This window comes from Doryrhamphus excisus, chromosome 15, assembly GCF_030265055.1.
Source record: "Doryrhamphus excisus isolate RoL2022-K1 chromosome 15, RoL_Dexc_1.0, whole genome shotgun sequence".
Taxonomy (NCBI): Eukaryota; Metazoa; Chordata; class Actinopteri; order Syngnathiformes; family Syngnathidae; genus Doryrhamphus; species Doryrhamphus excisus.
The window spans coordinates 2,055,442-2,075,559 of NC_080480.1; the positions used below are offsets into that span (position 1 = coordinate 2,055,442).

Below are 20,118 nucleotides of genomic sequence, written 5' to 3' on the forward strand. Positions count from 1 at the left end.
TATGTTTTTTTTACCTAATTATGCATTTTTGGCCTTGTGCGACTTATACTCCAGTGCGACTTATATATGTTTTTTTTTTACCTAATTATGCATTTTTGGCCTTGTGCGACTTATACTCCAGTGCGACTTATATATGTTTTTTTTTTTTAACCTAATTATGCATTTTTAGCCTTGTGCGACTTATACTCCGGAGCGACTTATAGTCCAGAAAATATGCTTTTAATGTATTTATATCACAGAACGTTAGCATCATGTTAGCATGCTCTTAACTGGAATGGGAAGTCAATGTCTCCCAGCACCGTCGCCCATCTATGACATCATCAGGGGTTGACGCTGTAGTTCCTTGCTAACGAACACAGCTACACCACAAGTTCTTATTGATCACGGCTTCAAAACATGGTCGCGAATGATCATGTCGATTTATTTATCTGCTACAGAATGAAGAGCAGTGATGCAAAATTTGAAAATATATAATATAAAAAAATACATTATTTTATAAAACTATATACAGTATGTTACTGTTGGGTTGCCGGGTGTTGCCGGACACCGACTTATGTATGTTTTTTTCTACCTAATTATGCATTTTTGGCCTTGTGCGACTTATTTTCTGGAGAGACTTATAGTCCAGAAAATTGGGTATATCATTAAAACGAGCAAGCTGTGAAGAATTTGAACAGGTTGACGAATATTTGATTTTTAGTCCTTACCTTAGGCAGAGGTGAAGTGTTCAAAAAAAGGTGCGCCACACCTCAACGTCTGGGGCCCGGAGATCTGTCGGGTCCGAGTCGCCTCTGCGTCGGTTGGGCTGCACCTAGATGAAAAGCTCCGACTCGTTTTTCAGGAGAAGATGCTAAATCTCTTTACCGAATGTAAGACGACTCCACACAAAAAAAAAAAATCAATATTCCGTCAAAGTTGCCAGATTGTATCTTTATAATACGGATGGATTATGAGCCGGCATTCCCATCAATCAGCCAGTCTATTAAAACCAGCGTACCAAACTAACATCGGTAATTTATATCGTGAAAAAAACAAAAAAACATTAAGAAGTCAATTGTTAGAAATTAGCAAACATGTCCACCGCGCCTCCGCGCTTGTTTCTGCGACTAAAAATAGCAGCTGTGATAAATTGCTTGACCGCTAAGCCAGCCCCCACTGGCAGACAATGGGCGCACGCTTCCGCCCGACGTGGCTGCGACTCCCAGCATTAGTATGCCAATCAGCGCATCGAATCAACACCCGTATTTGTAACAACGTGCGCCGGAGTCCCGTCGGTAATCAACTCAAAGCATAACCTTTTCCGCTGATGGCGACGCGGACATCATGATGAAACAATTGCCAAAACGTTCGGACGACTGGGACTGGAATTAGGATGTTGTTTAGCGATTTACAAAGCGATCGTGTTGATTAAGTATGTGATGGCGCCATTCATGTGGAAATGGAGACCAGCCATGAAAGGCTTCCTCGTTGTCGTCTTTAGCTTTTTTATCTCCCGTGATACTTTGCCTTGTCTAATGAACAGCAAATCTCATTGGTTATTTAGATTTGTCAGCCCCCCCCCCCCCCCCACACTAATTTCACTTCCCTGGTCTCTCCAGTGCCTCATCTAGCATTCCATGGAGGGATCTAACACTGACCTCCGGGCCCCAAAGCGCATCTCTTTGCCTTTCTACTTTTCTCCTCCACGTCAACTCGCGATGCTTTTCATCTCTTTTCTGTCATTCCTCTTTTAATTCTCCGTCTTTCATCATCATCATCATTATCATCATCATCATCGCCTGTCACTACGTCATCTTCCTGTCGCCTTGTCAGAGAGCAACGAAAAGGGACACCTCAGGGTCCCTGGTGGCTTTTCTGATACGTTTGTATGAATGTGTCACATACAATATGGAGTAGAGGAGTCGAGGTAATATGGCAAACAAGTCGGTCGGTATCATTGTGTTTGATTCCATTTTGCAAAAAAAGTAGTGAAATCTGTCCAACGCATTGCCGGAGGACTCACTTCCTGCCTACAGGAAGCGTTGTCTTCGATACGAGGTACATTATTTAAAAAAAACAAAACAAAAAAAAAATATTATGGAAAGCAGGAAGTGAACAAATGTTACAGTTACTGATAAATCAAATAAAATAAAACCATTCATAATTTTGTTAAAATATTCTACATGATTTATCATTTGTTTAAAAATTCTATTGTGTTTAAATATAATTATTTATCTTTACGGCATAGGGAATCGAACCAATAAAAAAAAATGCACCAGCATTTATAATTTGAACTGTCTTTCTTGATAAACAAAAATTAAATAAAATAAATTAATAAAAATTAAGTGAAATAAAAAAAATCTAAATAAAATAAAATAAAAATAAATTAAAATTATATTAGGAAAGTTACTGATTGTAAAAGTACCAGATGGAGGGGTAGGATTTAATAAGCTTTGCTTCTTCCTACTCCTTTCGGACATGTGGAACTGGGAACTTATTATGGGATGGCACTCAATTGTAATCTGATGCATGTTCAAATGAAATTAAACCATTACCATTACCATTACCATTACCAAATTGCTAAGGGCTCCTACCACCCGGCACACAGACTGTTTGCCCTCCTACCCTCAGGGAGGCGCTATAGGAGCTTACCAACAAGAACCACCAGGTTCTCCTTGTTGAACTCTGCCACCCATTGCCCCACCCCTTTCCACTACTCGCACCCCCCTTGCTGAACTCTGCCCCCCCAAAAAATCCCCCCAATAACTACTGCACATATTACTGTTATTATATCTTGTCACATTCATACTGGGCGGCACGGCGGTCAAGTGGTTAGCGCACAGACCTCACAGCTAGGCGACCAGGGTTCAATGTAAAGGTGTCGGTAATGTTACTATATTTGGTCATAGAAGAGTAAAGGTGACTATAGGGATGCTATTTCATGTCAGGAGGGCTCTAATGTTAAAAAGTCTATTTGGAAGGTCATAAACGTTAACGTGCAGGCCTCACAGCGAGGAGACCCGGGTTCAATTCCACCCTCGGCCATCTCTGTGTGGAGTTTGCATGTTCTCCCCGTGCATGCGTGGGTTTTCTCCGGGTACTCCGGTTTCCTCCCACATTCCAAAAACATGCTAGGTTAATTAGCGACTCCAAATTGTCCATAGGTATGAATGTGAGTGTGAATGGTTGTTTGTCTATATGTGCCCTGTGATTGGCTGGCCACCAGTCCAGGGTGTACCCCGCCTCTCGCCCGAAGAAGACAGCTGGGATAGGCTCCATCAACTCCCCGTGAGGATAAGCGGTAGAAAATGAATGAATGAATGAGTTTTCCTCCTATTTTGTGTGGAAGTGGTAACTTTTTGGCTTCTTATTTTGTCTTTCCCCACCCTCGGCCATCTCTGTGTGGAGTTTGCATGTTCTCCCCGTGCATGCGTGGGTTTTCTCCGGGTACTCCGGTTTCCTCCCACATTCCAAAAAAAACATGCTAGGTTAATTAGCGACTCCAAATTGTCCATAGGTATGAATGTGAGTGTGAATGGTTGTTTGTCTATATGTGCCCTGTGATTGGCTGGCCACCAGTCCAGGGTGTACCCCGCCTCTCGCCCGAAGAAGACAGCTGGGATAGACTCCAGCACCCCCAGCGACCCTTGTGAGGACAAAGCGGTAGAAAATGAATGAATGAATTTACCCATTGAGCTGACTAAGCAAATAATTCTCATGAGAACAAAAATGGTCCTGACTTTGGACACCCCTGATTTAGTCTCCGAGCTTATAGAGGCTGCCGAGTGGGATACATTGTGGTTGTCTACGCTGCTATGTCTAAAAATTCCCGACATGCACACAGCTGTAGTGCTCGCCAGTCTTTGCATGGACACAGTCGCCTTTAAAATGGCCTTTAGAACTAAAGGTTAGTCGATGCTGCTTTGATAGAACAACAAGAAAAAAAGATAAGGAAATGACCTTTCACCTTTATTGTGAGATTCAACAGGTTACACTCTAAAGGGAGACTTGAGCATGTCGTAAGCGGGAAGAAGAAGAAGAAGAGTAAAATAGTGTTTCCTCATCCGCATCTCCCCAGGAATGCATATGAAGTTAATTAGCGGCAATAAATTGCAAGTAGGTGTGATAAGCAGCAGCGCTAATGGATGGAAGCAGAAGAGAGAGAAAACACACAAGGCGGATTTAATATGTCACCCGAGATGCTAAACACATTCAGGCAATCATTAAATGAAAAGAGAAAGTGACAATTAAAAGTCCAAAGAAATGAGACTGACAAAGGCTGTTAAAAAAAAGAGAGCGGTGGCAGCTGAGGGGTTGGAGTGGGGGGGTACGGGGGGTTAATCATCTCACAGGGGGATTAGAGGACAGAGAGAGGTCCCTTGGGCGGGCGGGGTGAGAAAATTAGGTGGAGAAATCGAACGGACGGAAGGAGGCAGGAAGGAAGGGCGAGACAAGGATGGGCATAACAATGCAAGAGTGACTGACGCTGGTGACGTCTTATGTTTGATGCTTATGAACGGGCATAGGATAATGCTAACCCTGTTTCTTAAGCTAATCACCACCACTGGACACACATTTGAATTCAAACGTCTGTTAAGTTGTGTTTAAATGGCGCTAACTTGGAGCTAACATGGTGCTAACATGGAGCTAACATGGCGCTAACATGGCGCTAACATGGAGCTAATATGGCGCTAACATGGCGCTGACATGGAGCTGACATGGAGCTGACATGGCACTAACATGGCGCTAACATGGCGCTAATGTGAAGCTAACATGAAGCTAACATGAAGCTAACATGGTGCTGACATGGCGCTGACATGGAGCTGACATGGCGCTAGCATGGCGCTAAAATGGCGTGAGCATGGCGCTAACATGGAGCTGACATGGCGCTAACTTGTCACTGACATGGCGCTGACATGGAGCTAACATGGCGCTAACATAGCGCTGACATGGCGCTGACATGGCGCTAACATGGAGCTAACATGGCACTAACATGGCGCTAACATGGAGCTAACATGGAGCTAACATGGCACTAACATGGCGCTAACATGGCGCTAACATGGCGCTAACATGGAGCAAACATGGAGCAAACATGGCGCTAACATGGCGCTAACATGGTGCTAACATGGCACTAACATGGAGCTAACATGGCGCTAACATGGCGCTAACATGGAGCTAACATGGAGCTAACATGGAGCTAACATGGCGCTAACATGGAGCTAACATGAAGCTAACATGGCGCTGACATGGCGCTGACATGGAGCTGACATGGCGCTAGCATGGCGCTAACATGGCGTGAGCATGGCGCTAACATGGCGCTAACATGGAGCTAACATGGCGCTAACATGGCGCTAACATGGAGCTAACATGGCGCTAATATGTCACTAAAATGGAGCTGACATGACGCTAGCATAGCGCTAACATGCAGCTAACATGGAGCTAGCATGGCGTTATGGCATTATTAATACACTGCATTAGTCCACCTGTGTTCTTAATGTATTTTGATCACAAAATCGCTATTAAAAGCAGCGATAGATGAGTAAATATACCGCAGTTGAAGCTAACGACATAAAATATATTAATTACGTTAATTCAAACTACAGCAAGATTCAACATGCACTGCAACAAAGTAGCCTATTTTCGTCCGTCAGATAACACGCCGATGAATCTTTGTCGCTATTAAAAAGCAGCGACAGATGAGTAAATATACCGGAGATGAAGCTAAATAAAAGAAGCGCACCCATGATTTTAACTCCCTGGATTGACTCGTCTGCAGGAAGAGATCACATTTAGATACAAAGACAACATCTCAACCAGGTAATTACTTTGTGATAGCCGAGGTTCGCTTGCAAAAACGGCGAGCGGCGACGACGTCTTCGGGGCTTACTTGTGATTTATTTCAAGGTCACCTTTTAATTACACGTAATGAGATTGGGGTGCGCTCTAACAGCTGTGCTGCGGGGCAACCAAACTTTGTAAAAAAAAAAAAAAAACGTTGATGAAATCTAACTTGTTGCTTTGCCCCTGAGAATTCATTCATGAATTTATGGATGAATGCAGATTTAATAAATAGAATAAATAGATGGAAAGGCGGCATGAATATTCACTGGCTTCAATTATTATGATTACGGCTAATGATATTTCATTTCACTCGTCATAACAAAGTATTTATGACTTACACTGAGTTATTAAAATCATTTGCAGCCTTAATTTGTTTGTTAATGTTACATGCAAATATGTCAGGTGGGGGGAAGAAGTGGGGGGGTACTCCGTTAGCAACAGGATGTAAGGGATTAGCAATTTCATATTTTCTTTTGGTTGTGGAGTTCAATCCTGGCAACTTCCTGGTTCCAGTTCAACAACAAAAACGACCACAAAAAAAACCACAACGATGGGAAATAAGGATCAAAAGATGAAATGTTGATACTAATAATTAATAACAATAAGGTTCGGCAACCGATAACACAAAGTTTTGTCTTTGAATGCGTCATTAAAACATTGGTAACCTCAGGGGTGACAAAAAAAAATTACAAATTTTTTTTTACAAAATTTTTTTTCAAAAAAATATAATTATAAAAAACAACAGCAGTAGAAACGGGAAAATCAGTACTTTTACAATTAAAAAAGAAAAAAAAATAAGAAAGAAATTGCATTTTGGTAGCATATGGATAACATTTTAATATATTACTTAAAAGGTACAAAAAAAAACAAAAAAGCAAAGAATAAAATAATTTTAATTTTTGGGAAAAATTAGGTTGGGGAAAAACTTATATGGGAATAAACTCAATTATTAGAAAAAAAATAGCAAGTGGAAAGTTGAAATGAAATAGTTGGGGGAGAAAAAACTGCAGAAATTGAAAAAAAACAGCTGTACTTTTACAGAAATAAAGTCAAAATATTTTTAAAAAATTATATAAATAATAAATGTAATTTTAGTATAATTTCTTTTATGTCACAAAGCTGAAATGACGTTTTTGTTTTTTGTTTTTTTTTTTGCTTTAGAAAATATTATGGTGGAAAAAGACACCTCTGGTCTAGCTGTCTGTTTCTTTCACTTTCACTTTCACTTAAAATGCTTTTACTGGCTATAAACCAATGTATGTGCGATGCTTCTGATTCATTTTCCATCTTCTCTAAAATTACTTATTCTCTAAAATTTATTATTTTCATGCACAGACAGCTCTCTGGTTTTCATGTTGTTTTTACCTCTAAATGAAGTTGGACAAACCTATAAATAACTTATAATACACCGAGTATAATCATTCCGAATATCCCTAAAGGTCTTCCTTCAGTCATAGCACCCAACCCTCTTTATGTATCGAGCCATTTGTCCATTACTTGAATTTATGGTGGAATAAATCACCTTTAAATTAGAAGGCTATAAGGTGACATTGTAGCATTGATACACAATAATGGGCTTGTTAGCAAGGGGGATAAAAAGTCTCATTTTTGCCTACTTCACAAGCTACTACATACATAAAACAAAGTTATACATTTATTGAGTTTTACAATGACAACATTACATTTACGGTTGTGTAGCCCCTGCATCAGTATTAACTCATATAAACACACACACACACACACACACACAGAAAGACAATATTGTGATTGCCAAGCTGTAAGTGTGTGGTTAAGCTATCCCGTCCTGTACCTGCCAGAGGATTAGACAGTGGACAGCGGCGATAACGGCTGCACTGTCCTCAGGCCGCTGCACTTCTTATCCAATACACTCTTCCACCCCCCCCTAAAAAAAAAAAAAAAACCCACACACACTGGGGCTTACATACTGTGTGTGTGCATGCATGTCAGTTGACATCAAGCGATAGCTTTCATTACCTTCAATTATTAAAGGTCATTTGTGGATCAATGATGCAAATATCCAAGTCTTTCGACCCACTTGGACAGTGCACGAGGGAATTGATTGTTGTCTTTGTTTTTTTTTTGTGTGATATCTAGGCAAGGACATGAAGTCAAGCTAAAGTGTGGGGGGGGTTGACCATTTTGTATGTCATTCTCATCTTTCATCATCATATTCTCAGGGAAGAACTAAATTTGAAACTAAAACAAATAAAAATTGAAAAATAAAATGAAATAAATATTCATAAAAATTTATAAAATTCATAAAAATGCATAAAAATTCATAAAAATTTATAAAAAATCATACAAAAAACACAAAAATTAATACAAAAAACACACAAAAACCTTAAACCGTATTATGGAAAGCAGGAAGTGAACAAATGTAACAGTTACTGATTGTAAAAGTACCAGATGGAGGGATAGGATTTAATAAGCTTTGCTTCTTCCTACTCCTTTTGGACATGTGGAACTGTGAACTGATTATGGGATGGCACTCAATTATAATCTGATGCATGTTCAAATGAAATTCAACCATTAAATTAAGTTTTTAAAAAATTAAATAAAATTAAAATAAATCAAAATTATATTAGGAAAGCAGGAAGTGAACAAATGTAACAGTTGTACTGATTGTAAAAGTACCAGATGGAGGGGTAGGATTTAATAAGCTTTGCTTCTTCCTACTCCTTTTGGACATGTGGAACTGGGAACTGATTATGGGATGGCACTCAATTGTAATATGATGCATGTTCAAATGAAATTAAACAATTACCATTACCATAAAAAAGGTCCTCAACCATGAAAATTTTTTTTTTTTAATTTATTTAATTAATTTAATTTATTTAAATTTGATTTAATACTACATATATTTGTGAAAAGTGGCAAAGTATTACTCTTTGGTACTTTGATGCCACCCATTGCATGGAGTCATCCAGCTCAAGTGTAACACAAACCCCGTGGAGTTGAACCAATCACCAAACAGCCAACAGATTACCGGGACGGTACGAGACCTTCCTGCGCTCCTTTCACAAACAAATAACAATAGACTTTACCCAATTCCACTGAGAGCACAGTGACTTTCTGTATCTCAGCAAATCAATCTTATCCTCTCCGTTTCCGCCGTGAATTGCTTCTTTTCCCAACGGACGGCTTTGTGCTAAAGGTCGACAAAAGGAGCTAGCGCTGGTAATAATAAAAGATTGGCTTGTGTGGCCGCAGAAGTTAAGTACTGTTCGCTATTGATCCGTGCGCGCGCGGGGGTCGGTGTCACTGAAACTGATAACGCTCCAACTCCCGAGGAAGATCGTACATCACCGGCTGGGAACTGGGAACGCCTACAAAGCACATCAAATGGGGGTCACCTTGATTCCCGAATGTGATGATTAATTAGTGTAAATGTTGAGCAGCGTTGGATGGAAGTTGAACACTGAACGGAAAGGGAACCATAGCCCTCTTTGATCACATGACCGTTTATTGCAAAGGATAATAACACAACACGGCAGCAACAGGACCGATGTTGGAATTGCCATCAGCAGCAAACACTGCGGCTAGCTTAAAAAGCAGAAATGCTAAAGCGCATGCACTTGGAGGCCATTTTGTGTTCATTAGAAACTACATCAGGAGGTTGCCTACAGCCACAACAGTTAATTCCAATGCTGAATTTACAATCGTCCCTCGTCATGTTCCGCATCGTTTATTTATTCATTCATTTTCTACCGTTTTTTTTCCCCACGAGGGTCGCTGGAGGGGTGCTGGAGCCTATCCCAGCTGTCTTTGGGGGCGAGAGGCGGGGTACACCCTGGACTGGTGGCCAGCCAATCACAGGGTACATATAGACAAACAACCATTCACACTCACACAGATAATATATAGATGAGATAGAAACAGTGAGACAAGAGAACAAGAGTAGTCATTTCAGCACCATGGACAGCGCCCACGACCCTGACCCGGCCTCTGGTGGCTCAATAATGACTGGGTGGCCAGCCAATCACAGGGCACATATAGACAAACAACCATTCACACTCACATTCATACCTATGGACAATTTGGAGTGGCTAATTAACCTAGCATGTTTTTGTAGGTTAATTAGTGACTCCAAATTGTCCATAGGTATGAATGTGAGTGTGAATGGTTGTTTGTCTATATGTGCCCTGTGATTGGCTGGCCACCAGTCCAGGGTGTACCCCGCCTCTCGCCCCCAAAGACAGCTGGGATAGGCTCCAGCACCCCTCACAACCCTCGTGAGGATAAGCGGTAGAAAATGAATGAATGAATGAGTTCTCCTCCTATTTTGTGTGGAAGTGGTAACTTTTTGGCTTCTTATTTTGTCTTTCCCCACCCTCGGCCATCTCTGTGTGGAGTTTGCATGTTCTCCCCGTGCATGCGTGGGTTTTCTCCGGGTACGCCGGTTTCCTCCCACATTCCAAAAAAAACCTGCTAGGTTTATTAGCGACTCCAAATTGTCCATAGGTATGAATGTGAGTGTGAATGGTTGTTTGTATATATGTGCCCTGTGATTGGCTGGCAACCAGTCCAGGGTGTACCCCGCCTGCCTCTCGCCCCGAAGACGGCTGGGATAGGCTCCAGCACCCCTCCAGCGACCCTCGTGAGGATAAGCGGTAGAAAATGAATGAATTAATGTGTAAAGTGGTGTTATAGGGGTGTTATTTCAAGTCTAAAGGGCTCTAATTATGTCAAAAACAGTATTTAAAATTGCTCTAATAACAAATATTCCGTTTCTAAATCAGGAATTAGAAAATGAATGAATGAATTATGAAAGAGTTATGTCTCCTATATTGGCTAATATGATTGTAAATGTTATTATTTCATGTCTAGAGGGATCTAATAATGTTAAAAAACATATTCAACATTCAATGTATTATTGAGGTGTATTATGACTGTAGCATAATTTGACTGTTTATAAAACATACAGAGCATACAACCACATTCTGTCCTATGCGTTTTTCTTCCAATTCCACTCCAGGTTATTGATTTTGTGTCCAGTTTTACTTCTATTGGAAGCTTTGTTGTTGAAGCTTATTAAGGAGACGAGGGCGTCTGTCAATCAAGGAAGGGTGGCAACTTCATAAGAGCCAATCAGATTGAGTCACATGGGCGGCGCTCACCTTTCACTGGGACTAGTAAAGAACATTCAGGACTGGGGGAAGCGAAGACACATTTGGTATTTCGGAGACAGCTGAAGACTCAGATGGTCTGTTAAATCCCTGCTGACTTGGCCTCCGGTCCCCCCCCCCTCCATCCCCCCCCCCCCCCTCCAGTCCTGCTTTCGTCTGTAACATCTCCATGATACGGCACAAATAAAATGTTATATATACCGTGTTGGCTGCCATCTGCGCCTCCTCCCTTGACTCGTTCATACTTGCTTTTTACTCCAAAAAAAAAAAAACCACTTCCTCAAACCCTCCGGCCTCAGTATCCTTGCGTCTCATTGGCCGTCTCATATGTTTCCTGCTCCGATTCTACAGTGTCATCGGTGTAATACGGTACGGGAATCTTGTTGACCTTAATTTTAACCTCACGTCTCTTTCTCTTTTTCCCAACAGCCAAAATGGCGATGAACAGCATCCTCAATGGCGATGACATCAAGAAAGCACTAGATGCATTCGCAGGTAAGACAAAACATAGGAAAACAGAGACATTTTACTGATTAGAGTACATATACCAAGACGTGTATTCTTTTATTTCATATTGTGTAATGCTTTTTTCTGTTCGGGCGAGAGGCGGGGTACACCCTGGACTGGTGGCCAGCCAATCACAGGGCACATATAGACAAACAACCATTCACACTCACATTCATACCTATGGACAATTTGGAGTCGCTAATTAACCTAGCATGGTTTTTTTTTGGAATGTGGGAGGAAATTGGAGTACCCGGAGTAAACCGGGAGAACACGCATACTCCACACAGAGATGGCCGAGGGTGGAATTGAACCCTGGTCTACTAGCTGTGAGGTTTGCACGCTAACCACTCGACCACCGTGCCACCAGCACTGGAAATTATGTAGAGAAAAATAATAAAATTAATACAAAATTAATTAATAAATTCATTATTTAAATTAATTAATAAAAATAATAATTAATTTATTAATAAAAATAATAATAAAATTATAAAATAAAAATACATATTTTCTGTGTTATGTTCTACAATCATATTTCAAATAAAAATAAAATAATAAAATTATAAAATAAAATACTTAAAAATGTACTATGGTCTCCTATTATTCTTACTAATATAAATACGCAATTTAATTAAAATAATACTCATAATTCATAATTTATTCTGGCAAACTCAAACTACATATATAGTGATGATGAATATACTGTAATATATGTTCTGTCTATGCCAGTGGCTGACTCTTTCGACCATAAGAAGTTTTTCGAGATGATAGGCCTGAAGAACAAGTCTTCTGAGGATGTGAAGAAGGTCTTCAAGGTGATGGATGCTGACAACAGTGGCTATATAGAAGAGGAGGAGCTCAAGTAAGGGAAGCATGAACGGCGAACTCAGTAGGGACCACAAATAGCGTAACACCGCAGTAACCCCGCATGTGTTCTTCTGGCTAGGTTTGTCCTGAAGGGGTTTGCCAAAGACGGCAGAGACCTGACAGATAAGGAAACCAAAACATTTTTACACGCAGCCGACAAGGACGGGGACGGCAAGATTGGAGTTGATGGTAAACAACGTTCAACACAAATTATGATAGCAATAGTTGCACTACTCAGGTTGTGCTATGTGAGTGTCTGTATTGTAAAATCCTCGATGAGGAGCAATTACACGCTTAACTATGTTATCTCTAAACATGTAACATCACTCTGTAGTTTTTATCGAGTTATATGGAAGTTTTGAGCAACTCTGATTGTGCTATGTGAGTGTCCGTATTACAAAAGCCTAGATGCGGAGCAATTACACGCTTAACTATGCTGTCTCTAAACATGTAACATCACTCTACATTTTTCATCAAGTTATATGGAAGTTTTGCGCGAATCTGATTGTGCTATGTGAGTGTCCGTATTGTAAAAGCCTCGATGAGGTCTAATTACGCGCTTAACTATGTTGTCTCTAAACATGTAACATCACTCTATATTTTTCATCAAGTTATATGGAAGTTTTGCACGACTCTGATTGTGCTATGTGAGTGTCCGTATTGTAAAATCCTCGATGAGGAGCAATTACACGCTTAACTATGTTATCTCTAAACATGTAATATCACTCTGTATTTTTTATCGACTCATACGGAAGTTTTGCGTGACTCTGATTGTGCTACGTGAGTGTCCCGTATTGTAAAGTTCTCTATGAGAAGCACTTACGCTGACAACACTTAACTATGTTATCTCTAGACATGTAACATCACCCAGTAATTTTTCATCGAGTCATATGGAAGTTTGGCGCCACTCTGATTGTGCTACGTGAGTGTCGGTATTGTAAAGGCCTATGTGAGAAGCAGTTACGCTGACAACACTTAACTATGTTATCTCTAAACATAATTTTCCCTTGAGTCATATGTAAGTGTTGCGCAACTCTGATTGTGCTACGTGAGTGTCCCGTATTGTAAAGTTCTCTATGAGAAGCACTTACGCTGACAACACTTAACTATGTTATCTCTAGACATACATAACATCACCCAGTAATTTTCCACTGAGTCATATGCAAGTGTTGCGCTACTCTGATTGTGCTACGTGAGTGTCCGTATTGTAAAGGCCTATGTGAGAAGCAGTTACGCTGACAACACTTAACTATGTTATCTCTAAACATTATTTTCCCTTGAGTCATATGTAAGTGTTGCGCAACTCTGATTGTGCTACGTGAGTGTCCCGTATTGTAAAGTTCTCTATGAGAAGCAGTTACGTTGACAACACTTAACTATGTTATCTCTAGACATACATAACATCACCCAGTAATTTTCCACTGAGTCATATGCAAGTGTTGCGCTACTCTGATTGTGCTACGTGAGTGTCCGTATTGTAAAGGCCTATGTGAGAAGCAGTTACGCTGACAACACTTAACTATGTTATCTCTAAACATGTAATATCACCCAGTAATTTCCCCGTGAGTCATATGCAAGCGTTGCGCAACTCTGATTGTGCTATGTGAGTGTGTGTATTGTAAAATCCTCTAAAAAAAAAAAAAGTTTGCTGAGGTTATAGTGATTTAATTTGAAAGGCCCATGCCTATTTTCATAATTATTAAATATAAATATTCATAATAGAAACTTAACATTAAGAGGACAATCAAAGTGTTCCAAATCTGCCCTGATGAATTGTGTTCCCTCTTTTAGAGTTCACCGCCCTCGTGAGAGAGTAGTCATGATTGGCCGACTCGAAGACCATCGCCGCATCCTGAAAACCCACGCGCCCCCCCCACCCTCCACACACACACACACACACACACACACATTTGACTACACAATACACCTCCAAACACACACACATACATAAATAGACAAACAATACACAAACACAAACACTTAAAAAGGCCCCCCAGCCATTCATTCATTCATTCATTCATTCCTCCCATGTTATCCTTTTTATACAAACTGTTCTTGTTTCCGCTTATGTATAGAGATAAAACATGCCTGCAGGAATAGACCTTGCCTTTTAAAGCAAAGTAGATACGTGAAGCGATTATAAGAGAGATAACCTCATTTCCCTCTGTGCTTCATCCCCTTATTTATCCTTGGTTAGCTTTGGAGTTTTCCCCATCATCGCTCTATTCATCCCCCCCATCCAGTAATGATGTATTACTGTCATGCCATAAGAAGAAAGCGGTCAAGCTGTGAATACAAATAAATTAAATCAAGATAAGAAAAAAACCTGGACTCACTTTGACGCTTTTATTTTGCTCACTTCACGGATTTTTTTATATGTTTTGCTTCTCGACAGCAAGATCATAACGCATAAATCCGTGCACTTTTGAAGAGCGATGCATAAAAACAAAGCATATTATTATCAAATGTAGCAGAGGTGCTGTGCTAATTTAACACAAGCGTACTTTGAAGCCATTAGCGCAATTGGATTCACACCGAGGTTCAATTTGGGTTAAGGATCCCCAGCGGAGGACCCAAACAGGCAATGCGGGATTCTCTTCTTTTGTAGGCCGATTTACTGCCCGAGCAAATAAAACCAGGCACAAAAAACGTCTTGATTTATAATATTCAGTGTAAAAATGAATACCATTTTCATGTATGTGCTGACTCGTTTATTATTGGTGATGACTTCCATTGTATGTACAATAATAATGGAATTATTACAGCAGACTTTGTAAAATCCAATCATATTATACATATGTAATATTCAACAATCTTCCAGATGTGTCATTGTTAGGTGTGCGGGATAATTATGACGTCATACCGTTAAATCCGTTAAGTAAAAATAGCTCTATTTTAAAAAGAAAGCTCCAAATGAGGGAAGATTACCAATACTGTGTCATGGTGAGCAAATCAAGCCCTCCTTTTTTTTTTTTTTCCTGCCCGTGACGTCAACGCTTTGTCCTAACGTCTCTCTGAGCTCACTTTGTAAACAAACATTCATCGTTTTAAGAGACATTCGAAAAGTGCAAAAAAAAAAAAAAAGGTTTTCCAGAGACCTCTGTGTACTCGGAGTATGTACCCGAATATGGTGCACCTTTCTGGGCCACACCAGGTGGCTCATCAGCCTCTATTACTCTGGTTCTCCGGATAGTAGTGATGTCATCATAGTTCATTAGAACAACTCAATAATTTGTTAAATCCTAATTAGTTTCAATGTTTCTTATCTCTTGGTGTGTAAAAACGTCAGTTAAATCAACATTTTTAAAAAATTGATATATTTTTGAAAAATCGGTTATCGGTATCAGTATTGAGAAGCATAGAGTTATTGGTATCTGTGTGGAAAAAAAACTACATTAGACTGGTGAAAAAATGCATAGCGGAGGGCAAAGGTCATGGACTACATCGAGAATTTGGCACTGGATACAAACTAATAATTGATAAGAACTGACAACATAAACAAAACTCCATCTTATATCTAACGTCCCTTTTTAAAAATTATTTTTTTATTTGATTATTTTTTTTTAAAAAAGCAATTTTTTTGTAATGTTTTAAAGTGTTATTGCCCCCTACTGGTCATCTGCATGTGTGCATTAGAACACTTACCCATTATTTACACCTTGCAGTTACGAAGTTACGTGAAGTATCTCGACAGTTGAGATGAATTAAGCATCCCGACGTCATCATCGTGATGAATACCTTCGACTTGGTCCAATGAAAAGTCGAACAGATTGTTTTGTTGGTCGCTCGCATACGGTCCCGGAGATCCTCGTGTCTCACTTTGGCGAAGTGAATTATTTCATACGTCATTTGCGATACAGACGAGGCGCTGACCTGTCGTTGGTGGACGTCGGCTTCAACTTCACCGTTGCAAATGGGTTGGTACCCCTTTAAAAGAGAAAGCGAAAGCATGAAGAGGAGAAGATAAAAGTTTGCGTTACATAAATGCCTAAATAAATAGGCCTTAAATAAAGGATTTTAGGACGGCAACACTGAATATTTCGGGAATGATGACTTACTTTGGAAAGAGTTCAGGTCTTGATGCCTGTTGTTGGGATCCCTGCAGAAAACATATGAGAAGGGTGTGAATGGGGAGCTCACACACACACACACACACACACACACTCTAAAGGGGCAGCAGAACTGGCAAGGACACACTCCAGTGATGGACACTGCAAAGCATGCACAATGGCCGACCGTATTTACCGTATTTTCTGGACTATAAGTCGCTCAAGTCGCAAAAATGCATAATTAGGTATAAAAAAAACATACCTAAGTACCTAAATTTATTTTACTACTTGACCCAAACAGACATTACGTCTATTGGAAGGCAAGTTCTAACAATAATAAAAAAAATATAGAACATGCTAATAGGTGTAAGATATGCTAACACAATGGTTATTCAGCTACATTAAAAAATCAACAAACAGAAAAGGTGTCCAGTGTTTATGTAACGTGAACAGTTTTTTTTTTCATTTATAAGTCATCTTTTGGTACACGTGTCCTTTAATACAACTTTTTGATATTTTTTATACATAGTTTGATGCAACTTTTAAACAAGTGTCATCTTCTTACTAAACGACCTGATCTACCTATGTAAATAATGGACATTTATATTTTGATTGATGTAAGAAATGCACTGTAATGTTTCATATATTTGCCCAAATTAAAAAAAAAAAAAAAAAAAAAGTCACTCTGGAGTATAAGTTGCAGGAACAGCCAACCTATGAAAAAAAGTGCCACTTATAGTCCGGAAAATATGGTATATATGCTAGTTTTATACTAAAAAATGTACTATACTAAGAGTAAACAATGTGCAGACGACTCCAACAACACACACACACACACACACACACACACACAGCTTCCTCAATCATACAATGTCAACAGCTGGAGCTTCCACCCTGCATCCACCAGAAAGAAGGATGGGGTGACATGGAGAACAGCACCTTGTCACACTGCCCCTGCTGGACAGAGCAGCACATTGCATATTGCACAATTCTCATCTCATATATCATCTAAAAATATGTTTAAATTGCACATTTGTGACTTTACCCGCTTTACTGATAATAATAAAAAAAATAAAAAACAGTAAACATATCAACATTCACATTTCAAACTAAATGGATTTTCCCAAGTTTGTTAACTTCACAAGGGTCAAGGGTCATCAATAAGGTTCAAGGGTCTTGAACCAGTCATGATGTGCATTATTTAAAAAAAAAATCTGTTAGTCTCCGAATGTATCATTCTTTTTTTTGGGTGGGGGGGGGTGGGGGGGGGCATTTTGTATGTCATTCTCATCTTTCATCATCATATTCTCAGGGAAGAACTAAATTTGAAACTAAAACAAAAAAACCTGAAAAAAAGAAAATAAAAATTCATAAAATCATAAAAAATGTTTTTTAAAAATCATAAAAAATCATAAAAAAATCATAAAAAATCATAAAACCTTATAAAAATCATAAAGATTCATAAAAAATTATAAAAAATCTTTAAAAAAATCATTAAAAAATCATACAAAAAACACAAAAATTAATACAAAAAACACAAAAAAACCTTAAACTGTAAGATGGAAAGCAGGAAGTGAACAAATGTAACAGTTACTGATTGTAAAAGTACCAGATGGAGGGGTAGGATTTAATAAGCTTTGCTTCTTCCTACTCCTTTTGGACATGTGGAACTGGGAACTGATTATGGGATGCACTCAATTGTAATCTGATGCATGTTCAAATGAAATGAAACCATTACCATTATTACCATTACCATAAGCAGACTGATACGGCATTCATGAATTGTTTCTAATGACTAGTAAACCCACACGAGACGTTCATGGTCTTCTTCTGACAAAGCCCCGAGGCAAAGTGTGGTAATACTGCTTGTGAAGCCAAAGAGAAGCCAAAGAGAAGTAATTGATTGATTCAAGCAGACCGATCAATAAACGCTGTGAGACTGTGATACCTTTTTTTCGGGATAAGACTCCGTCCTCTTGTCAGATATGCCTGCTTGCGTCTCGGACTTTTTATTGGGAGGCTGAGGGAGTAGTAATGGTGGCGGGGGCGGGGGTGCGGTGTTGTTTCTAGGCGGGTCCATGCGGCCACTCGCGCTGCTGTTGGTTCTTCCCCGCACACTGGAGCTACGAAATACACACCAGGATGTGTTTATTGGATTCCAGCGTTCTCTTGTCCCTGTTAAGGCGGATCTTTGAAAGGTTCACGACCGCTCATAAAGGCAAAAAAAAAAAATTCATTTTCTAATTCCTGATTTAGAAATTGAATATTTGTTATTATAGCAATTCTAAATACTGTTTTTGACATAATTAGAGCCCTTTAGACTTGAAATAACACCCCTATAACACGACTTTACACATTGATTCATTCATTTTCTACCGCTTATCCTCACAAGGGTCACAAGGGGGATACTGGAGCCTATCCCAGCTGTCTTCGGTGCGAGAGGCGGGGTACACCCTGGACTGGTGGCCAGCCAATCACAGGGCACATATAGACAAACAACCATTCACACTCACATTCATACCTATGGACAATTTGGAGTCGCTAATTAACCTAGCATGTTTTTGGAATGTGGGAGGAAAACCGGAGTACCCGGAGAAAACCCACGCATGCACGGGGAGAACATGCAAACTCCACACAGAGATGACAGAGGGTGGGGAAAGACAAAATAAGAAGCCAAAAAGTTACCACTTCCACACAAAATAGGAGAACTCATTAATTTATTCATTTTTTTACCGCTTATCCTCACCGGGGGTCGAGGGGGTATGCTGGAGCCTATCCCAGCTGTCTTCTTCGGTACGAGAGGCGGGGTACACCCTGGACTGGTGGCCAGCCAATCACAGGGCACATATAGACAAACAACCATTCACACTCACATTCATACCTATGGACAATTTGGAGTCGCATTAATTAAATGATTGAATGAATGAATGAGTTTTCCCATTGCAAATGAATGGGTAGTGAATTTGGCACCCCCTACTGGTGGTAAATATATACACACCCAGTCATTATTGAGCCACCAGAGGCAGGCTCAGGGTCATGGGCGCTGTCCATGGTGCTGAAATGACTACTCTTGTTCTCTTGTCTCACTGTTTCTATCTCATCTATATAATATATATGTGTGAGTGTATGAATGGTTGTTTGTCTATATGTGCCCTGTGATTGGCTGGCCACCAGTTCCGGGTTGTACCCCACCTCTCGCCCAAAGAAGACAGCTGGGATAGGCTCCAGCACATGAATGTATGAAACAGCTGCTGGACAGATCAATATTTCAGGTGCGAAATGAGCTTTTACTGGCTTAGCAGAAGGGTATCCAACATGCGTCACCACAGCACTTTATTCCGGAATGAAGCTTGCACGTCCAAATGTTACGAAGCGACGAACTACAAGTCGATGTTTTAGTTCTTTGGATTGGTTTCGACACTTGGTCTACCACAATAACAATAACGTGGACTTCCTTTCTCTTGTTATGTTCCTTAACTCGTATTCTATGAAACACGGTGCTGGCTAGAGATGGGTTTTTTGGCTCTTTGAGGGGAGTCGGATCTTGAAGAGCCGTTCAAGAAAACTGTCTCATTTGGCTCAGTTTTATATTTATTAATTTTTAAGAAGCCAGTCTGGTCTTAACTCGTTTTATCTTGGAAATAATAACTGGGAAGGAACGAATTTAGATATCTAACCAATATGAGTTTTGTACCGATTCAAAAGAATCGTTCGTGAATGTCACAACACAC

At 39.9% G+C, this 20,118-nt stretch overlaps 2 protein-coding genes across 4 annotated transcripts in view; one reads left to right on the forward strand and one right to left on the reverse strand.

Moving 5' to 3' along the window:
- The window catches only part of pvalb6 (parvalbumin 6), a 46,958-nt gene extending 31,937 nt beyond the window's left edge, over window positions 1-15,021 (forward strand). The window contains exons 3-6 of the mRNA XM_058049751.1: window positions 11,397-11,462; window positions 12,201-12,333; window positions 12,418-12,527; window positions 14,130-15,021. Coding sequence (XP_057905734.1) covers window positions 11,402-11,462; window positions 12,201-12,333; window positions 12,418-12,527; window positions 14,130-14,155 — 330 coding nt within the window. The 5' untranslated portion in view covers window positions 11,397-11,401 and the 3' untranslated portion in view covers window positions 14,156-15,021. The remainder of the gene's footprint in view (window positions 1-11,396; window positions 11,463-12,200; window positions 12,334-12,417; window positions 12,528-14,129) is intronic.
- A 91-nt stretch (window positions 15,022-15,112) lies between these two features.
- Window positions 15,113-20,118, reverse strand: part of baiap2l2a (BAR/IMD domain containing adaptor protein 2 like 2a) — a 66,376-nt gene continuing 61,370 nt past the window's right edge. For 2 of the 3 annotated variants that reach the window (XM_058048953.1, XM_058048954.1), the window contains 3 exons: window positions 18,336-18,510; window positions 16,397-16,437; window positions 15,113-16,265 (listed from right to left, as the gene is read on the reverse strand). In XM_058048953.1, coding sequence (XP_057904936.1) covers window positions 16,184-16,265; window positions 16,397-16,437; window positions 18,336-18,510 — 298 coding nt within the window. In that variant the 3' untranslated portion in view covers window positions 15,113-16,183. The remainder of the gene's footprint in view (window positions 16,266-16,396; window positions 16,438-18,335; window positions 18,511-20,118) is intronic. The other variant, XM_058048955.1, reaches the window with a different exon arrangement.